The sequence below is a fragment of the Pelophylax lessonae genome, assembly GCF_965119305.1.
Source record: "Pelophylax lessonae genome assembly, chromosome: 2".
NCBI classification, from domain to species: Eukaryota; Metazoa; Chordata; class Amphibia; order Anura; family Ranidae; genus Pelophylax; species Pelophylax lessonae.
Genome location: NC_138769.1, coordinates 592,422,667 through 592,440,977, shown reverse-complemented (window position 1 = coordinate 592,440,977; position 18,311 = coordinate 592,422,667). Strand labels below are relative to the sequence as shown.

Sequence of the window (18,311 nt, the reverse complement as noted above, 5' to 3'; positions counted from 1 at the left end):
GCACTTAGGTGATTTAGAATCCACAATTCCAAACTGCAGCAGAATGCACAACGTGCATTCGGGTGCCATCATCCTTAACGGCACCCCAAATGCAGTGCAATTTTGCAGCGATTGTCACACAACAACGTGTGTGAGAATCACAGCAAAATGCTGGCACAAGGCCAAAATTTTGTCCTGTAGCTTCTTTGCCTTGACAAACGCAGACAGGGTAGCCCAGTGATGACGAACCTTGGCACCCCAGATGTTTCGGAACTACATTTCCCATGATGCTCATGCACTCTGTAGTGTAGTGGAGCATCATGTGAAATGTGGTTCCAAAACATCTGGGGTGCCAAGGTTCTCCATCACTGGGGTAGCCTTTTCCAGTGAATGGGCTGCCCTATGTGCGATAAATGTAATCATGAAAATCGCCCACACAAAACTGTGAGCGGGAATGCTACACAAAGTTTGAGCAGGGCCTAAAGAGTCCTTACATAACCTCCAGAGCTGCATTGGTGGGTTTGGAAATCTTTGGGGCAAAACCCTTCCCCACTGCAGCAATGTGACTTCATATTGCCCATAGACTCATTCATTGGGAAGAATGAAGAATTTGCTAGATATCACCTCTATGTTTGTCTACAAGCCAAGAATAATGTTATGGGTTCAATGAAGGAGTAACTACTCAATCAGATCACCTTTTTGCACTAAGAATTACAAACTAAGTGGGCCTGGTGCTGGGGGGGGGGGGGGGGGGAGAAAGATGGAATAAACTTTCAAATGTCTCTGTTAAGGGAGCTGTGAATTAGAGACTTGAAAATAGCCTAATTTAAGTACCACAGACTTGAAGGTCATGGGTCATATTAGACAAACTTTGTCAAAAACTTTCTCGAACGATAGAAACCCTCTTTCCCCTTATTTTTCCTGCCCCAAATGTATACTTGTATCTCATTACCGTTGACACCCACCGACGTCCGGTCTGATCCTGTCCGCTAAAAACAGATGGATGGGGATCTGTTCCCCATTCATCCGGCGGATCGGATGACAGTCAGGTGGAAACGGACAGGCCAGTCAAGTTCTATCTGAAAGCCCATTTCATAGCTGGTTTTGTCCATGTTGGTCTGGTTGTAATAAACCACCAGATAAATCAGGTGCTAATGGTGGTATGGGAGAAAGGAACCACCCTAGAGCATTAACTCATCTAATTATAGATGTGGATCAAAATATCTATAACATGAAAACAAAACAACAAAATCATGGCTAGGACCATGCAAAGAGGTATATATGAGAGCCACCTAATGTAACTAGTTAGCCCCCGTTCACATGCAGGCGACGCGAGCACATTGAAGTCTATGGCGGTCGCCCCAAAGAAGCGCCGGACCCTTTTTCTAAGTCGGAGCGACTTGTGTCGCTCCTATTAGAACGGGTCCGCAGCTTCCCTATGGGAGGCGACCTATGGCGACCTGTGAGGCGACCAGGTCGCCTCACAGGTCGCCCTAGAGTGAACCGGGGCTTAAAAAGCTTTATTGATTGAAAATACAGTGAAAATAACCACAACATATCAATTCTAAGGGCACCACTAATATGGTGGTGCCCTTACCACTGATATGTTGTGTTTATTTTCATGGTATTTTCAATCAATAAAGCTTTTTAACTAGTTACGTTATGTGGATCTCATATATACCTCTTTGCATGGTCCTATCCATGCTGTTTTTGTTTTATGGTCCTGTCATCCGCCTGCCCAGCAGGGATCAATGAATGAAGAGATTCCCTGCAGAGCAGGCGGATCCGCTGGCGGGCACTGCCAGTGTCAAAAGGGGCCTTAAAGCTGTGAAATAAAACTTAGAATCTGATTGATTTCTATGCACAGCTGCAGCAGATCCTGCGAGCTCCAGTTTTAGTAAATCTGGGACTGATATACAAGTATACACCTAGGGCAGGCAGAGAAGATAAGGAGAAAGGGGCAAAAAGCACAAATGTACTTTCTGTAAAAGTGCAAGGATCCTTTAAAGCATATCTGTTATTTGCCTATGTAGGACAAAGAAAAAGATTTTCTTTAATACCTTGTCCCCACATACTCACCTTTTTCTCTGCACCCTGTGCTTTTATTCAACTGACAAGAGTGAAGAAAATGCAGGTATTTCAGTACCTGGAGGAGCATATGACTTTCTCCCATTCCTCCATTGTAACAGCATTGATGCTGGACAGACTGAGGACATCTTGTGGCAAAATAGAGTTACTGCAGGGGACAGAGCCAGAGAGGAGGTAAGAATTGCAGCTAGAGCTGCAATTTTAGTTGTAATCCCACCTGGGCACCATTTTTTTGAAATTAGCTGAGTTGAGTTGAGCTTTAAACTAAGATCCCCACTAAAGAGTGTCATTATAAGGTGCAAGATCATACCTTTATTTACATTACTAAAGTCCTCCAAATATTCTGATTTCCTGAGAACAGAAAGAGTAGGCATGCCCCATCCCACAATGCAGTGATCTATGCTTAAACAAGTACATTTCTGGGGGATGACTGTAAAATAAAAAGGGTACAATGTAGAACCATATTTTGTCTACTGTCCAGTGAGAATCTCTGCTTCAAGCTGAACTCTGGGAAAAACATAACAAAAATACCTTTGCAGTGGGGCTCCCACTGTCACAAATGTTTGTAAATGTCTAGGACTTCTACTTACCTAATACCTTGCTCCACTGGCAACCAGCACTCAAATCTTCTCCCTGACATTCTGGTTTGTGGTCCATCTTTCGGCATCCTCATGTACAATGATTGTACTGGATGATGTCATAGTGCGTGTGCCCGGCAGAGCACCTTACTGGTACCTTAGGTATAAATAGGCATTTAATCCGTGCAGAGGGGGGGGGGGGGGGGGGGGGAAGCCCCACTGCAAGGGTATTTTTTGTTTTCCCCAGAGTTCAGCTTTAATATTTTTAAGGCCATTATTAGGTCTTCACTAGTACTTTATAGTTCTCCTGCTATCCTATTTAAACACCCTCAATAATACATGTCTATCTAATGTTGCCCTGTCCACAAGCTGACAACAATGCAGTGCTTTTACTGCAAAGCAAACAATGTGGTCACCTGTTACAAGAAGTGGAAAATCAACAGACACACTAGTAAGATCAACCACTAATAAAACAAGGTTGGACCTAGAAAACAAAAACTGCAGCGTTAAGGCTATCGACAAATTGCGGCATATACTGTATGTTTTTATTCTTTTGCCTATGATCTGCGATATGTCCACTTCCTTACTGCCTGTTTTAACCCTTATAAGGCCAAACCACCACACTGCTATAATGGGTTGTGTATGGTGGTGGAAAGCAATAGGAGGTCTAATTTTTGCAACAACCGCAAAGCACAAATTAGTGACCACAAAATGTGTACAGCTCTGAGGGGCTACTTGTCTGTGTTCAGGTGGGCTGTTGGGCTGTTGGGGGGTGGTAAGACCGTGGCTCAACCAAGGTTTTACTGCAGTCCTGGGTGCACATGTAAATGAGCCCTAATGACCATAAAAAAACATAACAACAAATACATAAAACATTTCATTTTCAACTCCTTTAGCTCTATTTTCATAATAAGTGTATCACCATTAACAATCTTTCCTATCCGCTGCCACTAGGACAGATGGCCAAAAACTAACAACCACTTCCAAAATGACACAATATTCATCAGTTAATACACATTTTAAATGTAAAAAATGTATTCAGCGCACAAAAAGGAAAACACTGTATTTTTTAGGACTCCTACACTGTATTTTCTACATACATCCATGCCTTTTTCCCTCTTAGATTTTTCCATTCAGTGGATGGCTGGTAAACAGCAAATGGGAAAGATGCTTATCTTACATAAAAATACAAGCTGGAACATTATGTGATCAGCCGCTCACATGCAACGCGTCTCATGATACAGAATCATACGTGGTACATACCCATCGGATGCCTTGGATGCTGCTGGCAAAGTCCTTAGATCTGTGGTCCACTTGGATCTCATAGGAGTAACTCCTGAAGAAATGCATCTTGAGCATATGCCTCATGCCACATAAAGGCAAAATCTTGTGTGGAATAGAGACTAGAGAGAGCAAGTCAGTAACCAGAACCATGAGGCAGACACTTGAAGATACTAGCAGTCGTTCAGCTCTCTCTCTGATCTCAGACACCTAAGTACAACACAACTGATTTCATCACTAGTCATTCAAAATAAGTCAAGAGAATACAGTGACGGCATAGATTGCAAGCTTCTAGGCAACAGAAACACAACTAACATCATCTCCAGTGGACAATTGGACCTGTCTACGTCTAGTTCAGTGGAAGCAGAATCAGTTATACTATATAGGTGTCTCCAGCAGTCATCTTTTTAGTAACCAATTCCAGACAGGTACTCTATGGCGGAGAATTTAAAGGGCATCATCCTTTCACATTCCTGCTGCAAGTTCCATGGCAGAGAGTCTATCTGTGGATCAGCAGAAGGCTACTTATCAGTAAGAGCAGTCCTGTGTCTTGGGACTTAAACTCAGCTGTCACTGTCCCCTCTGAGGCTTGCAGGCTATAGACAATGGCAGTGTCCTGATGTCAGCCTTTGTGTAGCGTAAATCTTCACTCTCTGACTTTTCAGCTGCTGGTTGCCATACACACTTCTCTACAGGTTGCACCTACCACAACAATGCCCCAGGCACCTGCACAGAAGCTGTCAGGCAGGTTATGATGAGCCCCTTCTGATGTGGAGGTTGGAGGAGGCTTCCATATATTAGAAGCTCAGCTATCCAGGTAATATGAAGCAGAGAAAGCGCAGGGCTGATGTTAGACTGTGAGAGGAAGCCTTGTACTCAGCCTTTCACTGCTACACAAACACTTGGCAGGTGACCTAAGACTCTGTGAAGGAGTGAACACTCCCAGGAGAGCAGGAGGGACATGGCTGGGGAGGGAGATAGTACTGGCTGAGGCACACAGCCGTGGGAGGAAAAGGCTGAATATAAACCACTACAACTACGTAGAGAAGTGTCAGGGAGTTACATGAGATTATCCTTTCTTCACAGTAATGATAACAAGAATAAACCTTCTTTATTAGTGTTTTTATTAAAATGGACTGGACTCATTTCTCTTGTAACTGCTGAAATGGCAGTGTGGTCAGTATTGTCTCCAGCTGGATGCAGGCTTTCCAGATACTAAAATGTTGAGCATGTTTTACCAAGCATTGTTCTTGCCTAAAAAAATCAAAGTTAAACTGGTTATGTCACATTAAAGAAAGTAAGGCGCATGCACATGTAGCACCCTCCTAGGTAGGTGCTAGTGAGAAAGTATAGTTTGAGTCCTGTCTGCTTACCAGAAGAGTTACAGGTAAACCTATATTGTTCTCTGCCTACAAGAGAGCAGGATCTGTTAGTGAGGTCTGCTCATTGTGCTCAGGATGCAATTCATTCTGTCTAGAGAGTGTTTCACGCCAATAGGGAGGTATGTTGGACAGTGGGAGGAAACCTGACGAATGGGTGCATGGGCTTTTGATACAGTCCTGATGATGCCTTGGTGCATGTTGGGATACTGTATAAAAGCCAGGAGCACATGTGCTCGAGGTCTTTCGGCTAGATAGCGGAGTCTCGGAGGGAGGGGGCAGCTGCCTCCTACTCTGTAGAGGTTCCATGCGGCCTCAGGGGGTCGTCCTGAGGGCCTGGAGAGTAGCAGAGCAACTTAACCCAGAGGTCCAGAGAAGCTGACTGAGAGAAGAGACACTGGAGAATCTGTCTCTGCAGTACAGTGAGTACAGAAACTCATGTCAAGGGGCCTGGCCTGAGGGGGGCCATCCCTGCTCCTAGGATAGTCAGTGGACGGGTGTCATTTGAAAGGGGATGCTAGTGAGAGTGTCCTGAAGATAAGTTATTGTTCAGCAAGTCGTTTTGTCAGAGAGTAATAGAGAGCAAGAGACTTAAATCCATCTACATGTGTGGCCAGGGCCGCTGATAGGGCAGTACAACCAGCCCTGTTGTACCGGGCCCGGGCTCCATCAGCTCTACAAGGGGCCCGGGCAGCATCACAGTAAATTTCTGCATGTTCAAAAAAAATCGTTTTTTCTAAACCTTTTCCTAATTTGTAATTTCTTGGGGGTGTAATTACATTTTCCTGGGCCCTATAATGACAGCAGAAGGGCCCAGGAAGTGAGTGCAGTGGCGGGACTTTTTTTCCATTTTCGGGTCGCATGTATACATAGGATTTAGTTCCATGGTGATTTGCTGCAATATAGTGCTGGCTGCTGCTGTCCACTGCTTTGCCTGGCGGAGGGATACAATAGTTCTCTGCTCAGCCCCGCCTCCCCTTACTCAAGTGCAGAGTGTGATCATGTACGGAGGCAGATTGCTCAGCAGCTGACAGGGAACAGCAGGAGGACAGCGTGGCTGGATTGGACACAGTGAGTGAAGAACAGAGGATAGAGTCCTCACTGTGTCCTATGATCTCAGCATAAAAATCACACAGGCTACAGGTGCCCTGTCACAGTGTCACATGAATGCTGGGGATGCTGACTTTAAGCTATGACTGTAGTGAGTGTTACTGCATAACAAAGTCAGCATCCCCAGCATCCATATGACACTGTGACAGGGCACCTGTAGCCTGTGTGATTTTCATGCTGGTGATCATAGGACACAGTGAGATGCTACTTTAAACTTGTGTTTGGGGGACAGTAAACATGTGCAGTCAAACCACTCCCCTTTAACCTCTTCCCGCCCATTGATGTATCAGTGTTCTGTCAGAATAGCGCTACCTATCAGATTCTGCTAGCAGAAGTGGCATTCGGAAAGAACAACTTACTGCGCATGCACCATGTGTTCCAACATGGCGACTATGCGTTCCAATAGGTTTCCTAATGTGACAGAACACCAAGCAGCAGCGGACATCTTCTTACACCCACGAAAGTCTGGAGTTTTACATTTATTTTAGCAGTAAACTCACCTTATATACTGAAATAGACTATTTCACCGCAGCCGAGTGGAACAGTCTATTTCACTATATAATCAGTTTGTCGCTGAGCAGTGCGGGGTGTACCAAGGTGGCCGTCACCACATTGGCCGCAGGTTTCTCGCTATATTTACTAGAATACAATAATAATACAAATGTAATACTGTGATTTATTCTATAAGGTCAGTTTACTGATAAAATAAATGTAAAATTGAAGACTTGTGTGGGTGTAAGAAGATGTCCACCGCTGCTTCGTGTCATTAAGAAAGCTATTGGTATGCATAGCGGCCATGTTGGAATGCATGACGCATGCGCAGTAAGTTGTTCTAGTCTGTATATTACTTCCGGTAGCAGAATCTGATAGGTAGCGCTATTCTGACAGAACACTGGCACGTCCCTGGATTGGAAGGGTGATATCTTGGTCATCCCTGCATCATAATAGCCCCAGCAACTTTGCACAAAGTAACATAATTAAAATAAAATGTAAAACCTTTTTAAAGCCCCCATTCCCCCTTGTTCATGAGTAATTGCAAACATGCATGTTGGTCCCGCACATATATACGTAAACGGTGACAAACCTGCATTTTGTTTTGAGGCGGGGCCAGGGATGGGGTTGAAGGGGGCCCCATCAGGTAGGCTGTACGGGGCCCCATCATTCCTAACAGCAGCCCTGTGTGTGGCAGTGTGGATTAACAGCATGGCTGTTCCAAATTACCTAGAAAGTCCTGAAGATAGAAGTCCTCAACCAATGTGAATAGTTCAGTTGGAGTATCCCACTATTCCCTTCTCCTATCCCAATTACAAATAAACAACAACAAAAACCAACACCCCTAGACTGTTCATTTGTGTGACGAGCCTTCAGGAGCAAGGAGGGATCCAGGTACTTTATATAAAGGTAACTGTCTGCTGGTAACCAGCGCAGCCCGTCAAGACACTATTCAGCAGTTCCTGCAGGGACAGTGCTACACACATTTTACCAATACATTAGCACAGGGAGATTGATGTTTGGTGTTTTATGGCACAGAGATCTAACCTAAAATTGGCCATACACAAAACAAATTTGTGATGGTACCTAATGAACTGGTTGAAATTTTGGCCCTGACAGCACCATCCTGCCCAACATTCTTTGATCTGTAAAATCTGAAAATGAAGCAAACAATTGTCAGCCAAACATCAACTGTGTTCTGACTGCTGTGGGTAGCGGCTAGTGGAATAGAATACCTGACAGGGGGAGATACCTCCAGGCACGCTATTTAGCCCCTTTTACTAACCAATATTGGAAAAGTTATGCTAAGACCTCGAAACCTGACTCTGACCCTCAACGTCCTAACCATCCCTGTAATATAACACTAATGCTGGCCATACACTATACGAAAAATCGTTCTAACTCATTTTCAAAAAACGAACTCTCGACCGGGAGAGCAAACGATTAGTGCCATCATGTAATGACTTATAAATTATTCAATGGACATAAATTAATCCATTTGTTGTTTGTTTTTTCACATATACCTAGTGCAAACAGTTTGGCCGAGAAACAAATTTATCTTTCAATTTATCGTTTGTTCGGCAGAAAATTTCCAAACTTGTCCTTCGTTTTTCGGCTCAAAAACATCACAACCAATTACCGATTTGTGCCCATTAACTGGGCAAAAAACAAACAAACTGTCCAAATGGCTGAATTTTGGCCAGCACAACACCTCGCAATAAGTTTCCCTGTAACCTTCATACTAACCGTCCCTGGACCCCATGATCTCACACATTTCCTCACATTAACGCCCATTACCTAAGCCCCACACTAACCTCTCCATTAACTAGTACTAACCCTAAAACTAACCCTGCCTGTAACCTAACACTTGCCTTTGTACTAACCCTCTCATAATCTAACCCTCATACCAACCTTCCCTGTACCCGAACACTAACACTCAACACTATATCTCCCTATAATCTAACCCTAACCACCCCTGTAACCTAACACTAACCCTCTCATTATGTAACATTATGTAATCCTCACACTTACCCTCCCAGTGACTTTATACTAACCCTAACACGGGTAAGTCACCTCGTAACTTAACACTAAGCCTTACACTAAGCTTCCTTGTAACCTTTACACCACCAACACCCCCCCCCCCCAATTAAATTCATGTATGGCCAGCTTAACCGTTACATTAATGCTTACACCAACTCTCCCTGTGATCAAATACCAACCCTCACTGTAGCCTAGGACCAACCCTTCCTACAACCTATTGCTAATCTTTCCAAAACCTAATCACATTAATCCTAATTAACCTAACCTTCACACTGCCCTACTCATAACCTACCTCCAATCCTCACCTTAACCTTCTCAGTGACTTAACCCTAACCTCACACTCACCCTGCAGCTTAACACTTATCCTCACACTAAGCTTCCCTGTATTCTGTACACTAACTCCCATAACCTAACACTCACTCTAGCCCCATAACCTAACATTTATCCTCCCGGTCCCCATCACATTAACCACTTTACGTCTGCTCACAGTAATACTACTGCGGCAGAGTGGCTCGTTATCGTCTGACGACGTAGTATTAACGTCGTCAGACACTCCCCCTTCTGGGCGGCGCTTGCGCACCGCTGGAGGCTCGCTCCCGCTGTTTTCATTCACAGCGGGAGTCGGGCCAGGGGAGGAGCAGCGGCGATCGCCGCTGCTCTTACCCGATCGTCGGGGATCGAGTCTGGAGATCCGTCCACTGTGTGTAAACACAGCGGGCGGATCTCCATAGTGACAGGGAGTGACAGATCGGACTGTTCAGCATAGCTGGACATCCGATCTGTCCATGACTCACTCAGTCACCTCCCCCCCTACACGTCAGTAAGCACCAGGCATACATTAACCCCTCCCTCTCCAATAAAATTAACCCCTTCCCTGCCAGTGTCATTTTTACAGTAACAGTGCATATATATAGCACTGATTACTGCAGTTATGTCACTGGTACCCCCAAAAGTGTCAAAAATGTCAGTCAAGGGTCCGATCTGTCCGCCGCAATGTCGCAGTCCCGCAAAAAAAATCGCAGATCGCCGCCATTACGCGTTAAAAAAAAAAAACACCAAAAATGACAGAAATCTTTCCCTTTGTTAGTAAACGCAATAACTTTTGCGCAAACCAATCAAAATACGCTTATTGCGATTTTTTTTACCAAACATAGGTAGCAGAAAACAAATTGGCCAAAATTTTTTTAAAAAATTGGTTTTTACATCTTTTTTGGGGGGAATTTCATATAAAAAAATGTTAAAAATATTGTTATTTTTTCAAAATAAACGCTATTTTTTTGTTTATAGCGCAAAAAGTAAAAATCGCACAGGTGATCAAATACCACCAAAAGAAAGCTCTGTTTGTGGGAAAAAAAGGACGTAAATTTCGTTTGGGTACGGCGTCGCACGACCGTGCAATTGTCAGTTGAAGTCGCACAGCGCCGAATCGCAAAAAGTGGCCTGGACGGAAGACAGCAAAATCCTCCGGTGGTAAAGTGGTTAATTTGTAATCAGCTGTAAAAATGCTCTAATTCTGATAAAAGCTGAAAAACGCCAAAAAACACTGGAAAAAATGTGGCTATTCGGCGTTTATCAACATTTTTGAGCCATAGGCTTTGTGGGTGTATATTTTTGTTAAAAAAAAGCTAAAGAATGATACTACAAAAAAAGCTGAAAAACTCCTACAGCTACAGCTTTCTACTGGCGTTTTGATAACGTCCAGTGTGCATGAGGCCTAAGCCTTACACATTGTGTGATTTTACCCTATTTAAATGTTAGTGTATTTTTTAATACATTTGCTGGTGATTCAAATGACTACACTATGGTGGTATCTGTGTTGGCTCTGAGGTAATGTTATATAATGAGATTGCATCAATGAGCTGTGGGCTCATGCTGAATGGGCAAATACCTATGGCTTGTTTTTGAAAATCAGTACGAGACACTTCTGAGATCATATAGAATTAATTAAAATGTAAAAAAAACTGACCTGCATTTGACCTGCTTCCAGTTGTTTTTACATTCCCATAGAATTGTATGGGAACAGAAGCAATTATGATGCAAACAAAAGCCTGGAGGAAATAGGGGGTTATTCAGTTTAGGATTGTTACCAAGTGCTGATCACTGTGTTTTCTAGAGTCAGACTATACAAATGGAGTGTGTTAACACAATGGGAGTTATTTACTAAAACTGGAGAGTGCAAAATCTGGTGCAGCTCTGCAAAAAAACCAATCAGCTTCCAGGTTTTTTGTCAAGGCTTAATTAAACAAGTTGAAGGTAGAAACTGATTGGCTACCATGCACAGCTGCACCAGATTCTGAGTGCACCAGCTTTAGTAAATCAACCTCAATGTCTACCTGACTGCATTTCTATGGGTGACTTTGAAGTTTGCAGCAATGCACTTACATGTTTACATACTGTTTTCTGGTGTGAACATCATTGCATTGCAGAGATATGTTTACAGCGTTGTAGATAAAAGTGGGTACCACCAGTCCTCTTGTATGGGGCCAGTGCCAGCGGGCAGCAGGGTAAATCGGATGTGGGCAGGGAGGGTGATTGGTGGAATTGGTGGGGGCAATTACTGGAACCAATTCCCAGAATGGCTTTCTCTGCAGCAACTGAAAGCTGGCTTCTTCTGCTCTCCCTCCCATTGACTTTCAGATGCTTCAGAGAGAACCATACAAAGGATTAATTTCAGTAACCCCCTCCCCACACCACACTGTTCACCCTCCCTGTGCACCATACATTCCCCCCTGCTGCCCAGGCCTCTCTGTGTGCCCCCCCCCCTCTACCCCCTCAGTGCTGCCAGCTTCCCTCCTCTCCTTGCTGCCAACAGCTGCAAGCACGCAACAGGATCCTATAAGAATGAGAGTGGGGGAAGAGTCCGCTAAATATGTCATAATTACCGGCCCTTCCTCTCCTGAATGAACACAATGAGTGATCAGTACCAATGACTCATTGTGTTCATTCATAACTGAAGCATTGGCTGTATGGGACCCCATGTCAGATTGTCTGTATGAGATCCAATGTCAGGTTGTCTGTATGGGATCCCATGTCAGGTTGTCTGTATTTCATTATAAATATTATACAGAATTTATATAGCGCCGTCAGTTTGTGCAGCGCTTTACAATATAAGGGAAGACAATACAGTTACAATACAATTCAATACAGGAGGAAGTAGTGGGCCCTGCTTGTTAGAGCTTACAATCTAGAAGGGGGGTCAAGTGAAACAAAAGGCAATAGCTGTGGGGGGTGAGCTGATGGAGAAAATGGAGGTATAGTTGTTAGGTGTGGGTAGGATAGGCTTCTCTGAAGAGGAGGGTTTTAAGAGATTGTCTAAAAGCTAATAGAGTAGGAGATAATCAGACAGATAAGGGTAAGGAGTTCCATAGGATTGGAGAGGCTCTGATAAAGTCCTGGAGGCGAGCATGGGAGGAGGTGATGAGGGAGCTAGAGAGCAGGAGGTTTTGAGAGGAACGAAGAGAGCGATTAGGTTGGTATTTTGAGACTAGACTAGTGATGTTGCTGGGGGCTAAACTGTGGATGGCTTTGTAAGATGTTGTTAGTATTTTGAATTGAATTTGTTGGGTGAGCGGAAGCCAGTGGAGGGCTTGACAGAGAGGAGCAGCGGACACTGAGCGATTGGTAAGGTGGATGAGTCTGGCGGCAGCATTCATGATGGATTGAAGGGGGGATAGCCTATGTATAGGTATGCCAAAGAGAAGGGAATTGCAGTAGTTGAGGCGCGAGATGACCAGGGAGTGAACTAGGAGCTTTGTTGTGTGATTGGTTAGAAAGGGGTGTATTTTGGAGATGTTGCAGAGGTTGAGGCGGCAAGATTTGGGCAGCGATTGGATGTGGGGCATGAAGGAGAGTTCAGAGTCCAGAACAACACCTAGGACCTTGGCATGCAGGGATGGGCTGATAGTAATGCCATCAATATTGACAGAGAGATCAGGGGAAGGGGCACGAGGTGGAGGAAAAATTATAAGCTCGGTTTTGGATGGATTGAGTTTGAGGTAGTTGTGTGACATCCAGACCGATATATCTGATAGTAAATAAGTGATACGTGAGGAGACTGAGGGAGAGAGCTGAGGGGTGGATAAATAGATTTGGGTATCGTCAGCATAAAGATGGTATTGGAAGCCGACCCAGAGACCCAGCTGACCCAGAGAGGACGTGTAGATTGAAAATAGGAGAGGTCCGAGAACAGAGCCTTGGGGGACCCCAACAGAAAAAGGAAGAGGAGAGGAGGAAGTAGAATTGTAAGTAACGCTAAAGGTGCGGTTGGATAGGTAGGAAGAGAACCAGTGAAGAGTACAGTCGCGGAGACCAAAGGCGTGGAGTTTTTGAGGAGGAGGGGATGGTCAACCATATCAAAGGCAGCAGAAAGGTCCAGGAGTAGGAGTACAGAATAGTGTCCATTGGTTTTGGCCGTTAGTAGATCGTTTGTCAGTTTTAGGAGAGCAGTTTCAGAGGAGTGTTGAGGCCGAAATCCAGACTGAAGGGGATCAAGGAGGCTATTCTCGGTTGTAGACCAGACGTTGGGGCTCTGTGTCGGGTTGTCTGTATGGGATCCCATGTCAGGTTGTCTGTATGGGGCCCTGTGTCGGGTTGTCTGTATGGGATCCCATGTCAGCTTGTCTGTATGGGGCCCTGTGTCAGGTTGTCTGTATGGGATCCCATATAAGGTTGTCTGTATGGGGCCCTGTGTCTGGTTGTCTGTATGGGATCCCATGTCAGGTTGTCTGTATGGGGCCTGGTGTCAGGTTGTCTGTATGGGGCCCTGTGTCAGGTTGTCTGTATGGGGCCCTGTGTCGGGTTGTCTGTATGAGATCCCATGTCAGGTTGTCTGTATGGGGCCCTGTGTCAGGTTGTCTGTATGGGATCCAATGTCAGGTTGTCTGTATGGGGCCCTGTGTCAGGTTGTCTGTATGGGATCCCATGTCAGGTTGTCTGTATGGGGCCTGGTGTCAGGTTGTCTGTATGGGGCCCTGTGTCAGGTTGTCTGTATGGGGCCCCGTGTCGGGTTGTCTGTATGGGATTTCATGTCAGGTTGTCTGTATGGGGCCCTGTGTCAGGTTGTCTGTATGGGATCCCATGTCAGGTTGTCTGTATGGGGCCCTGTGTCAGGTTGTCTGTATGAGATCCCATGTCAGGTTGTCTGTATGGGGCCCTGTGTCTGGTTGTCTGTATGGGATCCCATGTCAGGTTGTCTGTATGGGGCCCGGTGTCAGTTTGTCTGTATGAGATCCCATATCAGGTTGTCTGTATGGGGCCCTGTGTCAATTTGTCTTTATGGGATCCCATGTCAGGTTGTCTGTATGGGGCCCGGTGTCAGGTTGTCTGTATGGGGCTCGGTGAAAGGTTGTCTGTATGGGGCCCGGTGAAAGGTTGTCTGTATGGGGCCCGGTGTCAGTTTGTCTGTATGGAGCCCCGTGGTTTCTAACAGCAGTTCATGGCTAGTTCACTTAAATGGTGTCTCAAGGTTTGCTGCATTCTCCCCGTAGTGTTCTACCACAGATGTGAATAAAACTGTGGAAAAAAAAAACAGAGAAAATAAACAAATCTAGTGGCAAGAGACAATGATGTATTAGAGAACATACAGCATAGTATATTACATATTTGTAACAGTGAAAAGTTTGGGGAATTTTTTCCATTTTCAATTACACATTCTTGTGCTATGTACAGCTGCATTGTAGTGGATGGGGTGGGTTAGGTACATGACATCCTGATCTGCAAAACTCTAAACACTTAAGGTTATCGTTCTTTTTTTTTTTTCTTCAATGTGCTAAACAAAAGACAAAGAAAGGACAAGTTTACATTCATTTTTTTTTTTTTTTTAGGAACAATGGACTTTCATTGGAAAAATGAAAATAACGGAATTTTTGTAAAATCTTACCTGTAAAATTCCTTTCTCTGAGTCCTCCGACAGTCGCCGCCTCTTCATATTCGTCACATATGGGGTATTAGACTTTGCTCCGAAGGAGTAGCTAGGCAACAGAATATGTTAACAATAAAGCTTTAACATATCCCACCCTCAAGGGGTGGTCCCCTCAGTCAATACCCTCCTACTTCCTGCAACCATATCTCAGTTTTAGTGGAATAGCAGTAGAGTATACATTCAAACCCCAAAAGAGGGGCGGGGGCGGCGACTGTCGGAGGACTCAGAGAAAGGAATTTTACAGGTAAGATTTTACAAAAATTCCGTTTTCTCTTACGTCCTCCGACAGTCGCCGCCTCTTCATATTCGTCACATATGGGGACGTCCCAAAGCAGTGCAAACATGAGGGGTGGGAAACGCATCCGCGCCGAAAGGCAACGCAGTCTCCACATCAAAGAAAGGAACCTTACCAAAGGAAGGAAACCAGCTGGGCAACAGCAAAAATAAGTGCTCAACAGGAGCAACAACCCAGGAAAAGACAAAAAACCAGGGGATACAAAACTTATCCCAACAGCCAGGAGTCCCCAACAAGGGACCCTAGGGAACAGCCGCACTAAGAACCTTGCGGCCAAAGGAAGCATCCGCCGATGCCTGAACATCTACTTTGTAGAATTTTGTGAAAGTGTGTACGGTCGACCAAGTCGCCGCCTTACACACCTGGGCTACAGAAGCCCCATGACGACAGGCCCAAGACGTACTCAGAGATCTAGTAGAGTGCGCCTTCACAGGCACAGGGGGAACCTTCCCCTGCAAGGCATAGGCCTGTTCAATGGTCTGCCTGATCCATTTGGCAATGGTAGAGGCGGAAGCCGCCATGCCCTTCCGAGGACCCTCTGGAAGAACAAACAAGGAGTCCGTCTTTCGAAAAGACTCAGTCGATTTAAGGTAAACCCTAATCGCCCGAACAACATCCAGAGAATGCAATCTCACCTCCTTTGGATGTTTAGGCTTCGTGCACAACGAAGGCAAAACAATATCCTCGTTAAGATGGAATTCCGAAACTCGTTTCAGCAGAAAAGAAGGATTAGGTCGCAAGACCACCTTATCCAAATGAACAACCAGGTACGGAGACTTGCAGGACAAAGCCGCCAGTTCCGACACTCTGCGAGCCGAAGTGATCGCCACCAAAAAGGCGACCTTTTTGGACAACATAGACAACGAGATCTCCCTGATCTGTTCAAAAGGAGCACGTTGTAACACAGACAGGACTAGATTCAAGTCCCAAGGGGGCAAAGGATCCCTCCTAGGAGGAACCAGATGCCGCACACCCTGAATAAAAGTGCCAACCAAGGAGTTGGAAGCCACGGGACGTTGAAACAGAACGGCCAGCGCAGACACCTGACCCTTTATCGTAGCCAGCGCCAAACGCTGATCGACACCCGTCTGAAGGAAAGACAGCACACGGGAAATCAAGTACGTGCGGGGTGAAAACCCCCTGGACTCACACCAGGCAAAATAGGCCTTCCAAGTACGGTAATAAACCTTTCCCGAGGAAGACTTCCTCGCGTTGATCAAGGTATGAACAACCTCTGGAGAGAGACCCTTCTCCTTCAGGACCTCGGTCTCAACAGCCAGGCCGTCAAAGCCAGCGACTGTAAAGCAGGATGGTAAATCGGTCCTTGAGACAGTAGATCGTCCCGAAGAGGCAGACGCCAGGGGGCGTCGACCGCCAGATTCACGAGGTCTGCGTACCAGGACCGGCGAGGCCAGTCCGGTGCCACAAGAATCACCGTGCTGCGTTCCGAGTGTAACCTGCGAAGGAACCGGGACAGCAACTGAATCGGTGGAAACGCGTACATCAGCCTGTACTGATGCCACGGGGCCACTAACGCGTCCGACGCGTCTGCCCGAGGGTCGCGCGTCCTTGCCACGAACCTCTTCACCTTGTAGTTGAGGCGAGACGCGAACAGGTCCACATCTGGAAGACCCCACTTCGCGCACAACATCTGGAAGACAGCCGGGTGGAGAGACCATTCCCCCTGATCCAGGGTCTGGCGACTCAGATAGTCCGCCTGCCAGTTCTCCACTCCCGGAATGTGAACCGCCGTAATCGCCGGGACATGAGTCTCGGCCCAAGACAGAATGTCGGCCACTTCTCGAGCCGCTCGGGCACTCCTGGTGCCCCCTTGGTGGTTGATGTAGGCCACCGCCGTGGCATGGTCCGTCTGCACCCGAACCGGGCAGCCCTGCAGCCGGTCCGTCCAGCGATGAAGACAGAGCCTTATCGCACGCAATTCCAGAATGTTGATCGGGAGGGAAGACTCCCCCTCCGACCAGGTCCCCTGGGCGGACAGAACGCCCAGAACACCACCCCAGCCCGACAGGCTGGCATCCGTGGTGATTATCGTCCACGAGATCGGACGAAACGACTTGCCCCCGGACACCAACGGGGACTGGAGCCACCACAGAAGGTTTTCCCTGGTGCGATGACTCAACGAGATCTGAAGATCCAGAGATTGAGGTCGCCCGTCCCACTTGGACAAGATCTCCGCCTGGAGACCCCGCGTGTGAAACTGCGCGAAAGGAATCGCCTCGAAAGCCGAGACCATCAATCCCAGACATCTCATACACGTCCGCAGAGACGAGTTCGGAACGTCCCTGAGGGACCTGACTTCCTCCTGAAGAGTCCTGAGTTTGTCTTCCGGCAGGAAGACCTTCGCCTGCACCGAGTCCAGTATCATTCCCAGATAGGGAAGACGAACCGACGGACTCAGTGTCGACTTTGGAACATTTATCGTCCAACCGAACTCCTGCAGAGTTTGCATCGTGACAGACAGGTCCTTCTCCAGACCCTGACTGGTCGCAGACCGAATCAGAATGTCGTCCAGATACCCCAGGACAGAAATGCCCTGGGCTCTCAATAATGCCAGAACCGGTGCAAGCACCTTGGTGAAGACCCGCGGAGCCGAGGCGAGCCCAAAGGGCAACGCCACGAACTGGTAGTGATCCTCCGCAATGGCAAATCGAAGGTATATCTGATGACCCTCGAATATGGGGATGTGAAGATACGCATCCTTCAAATCGATGGAGGCCATGAATTCCCCCGGAACCAGGGCAGCCACCACCGAGCGCAGGGATTCCATGCGGAACTTGCGAACCCGCACAGAGCGGTTCAGAGCTTTCAAGTCCAGAATTGGACGAACCTTGCCCTCCTTTCTGGGCACGGTGAACAGATTGGAATAAAACCCCCGAAATCTGTCCCGATGAGGCACCGGAACCACCACTCCCTGAGCCCTCAGGTCCCGCACCGCCAGGTGCAGATCCCGCAGTCGCTCTGGAGACAGTTGTAGATTTGAGGGAAAAAATCTGCTCTCTGGCCGAGAGAGAAACTCGATCTTGTAACCAGATCGAACGATTTCCAGAACCCATCTGTCCCGCACACGGGCCAACCAGGGCTGAAGAAAACCGAGCAAGCGTCCCCCCACCCCAAAACTGGGTGAGGGC

At 46.5% G+C, this 18,311-nt stretch overlaps 1 protein-coding gene across 1 annotated transcript in view; it reads right to left on the bottom strand.

Moving 5' to 3' along the window:
- Positions 1-4,844, bottom strand: part of RAPGEF3 (Rap guanine nucleotide exchange factor 3) — a 154,287-nt gene extending 149,443 nt beyond the window's left edge. Inside the window, exon 1 of the mRNA XM_082248510.1 lies at positions 3,909-4,844. Within this exon, the coding sequence (XP_082104636.1) occupies positions 3,909-4,079 (171 nt within the window). The 5' untranslated portion in view covers positions 4,080-4,844. The remainder of the gene's footprint in view (positions 1-3,908) is intronic.
- Between the last annotated feature and the right edge of the window lie 13,467 nt (positions 4,845-18,311).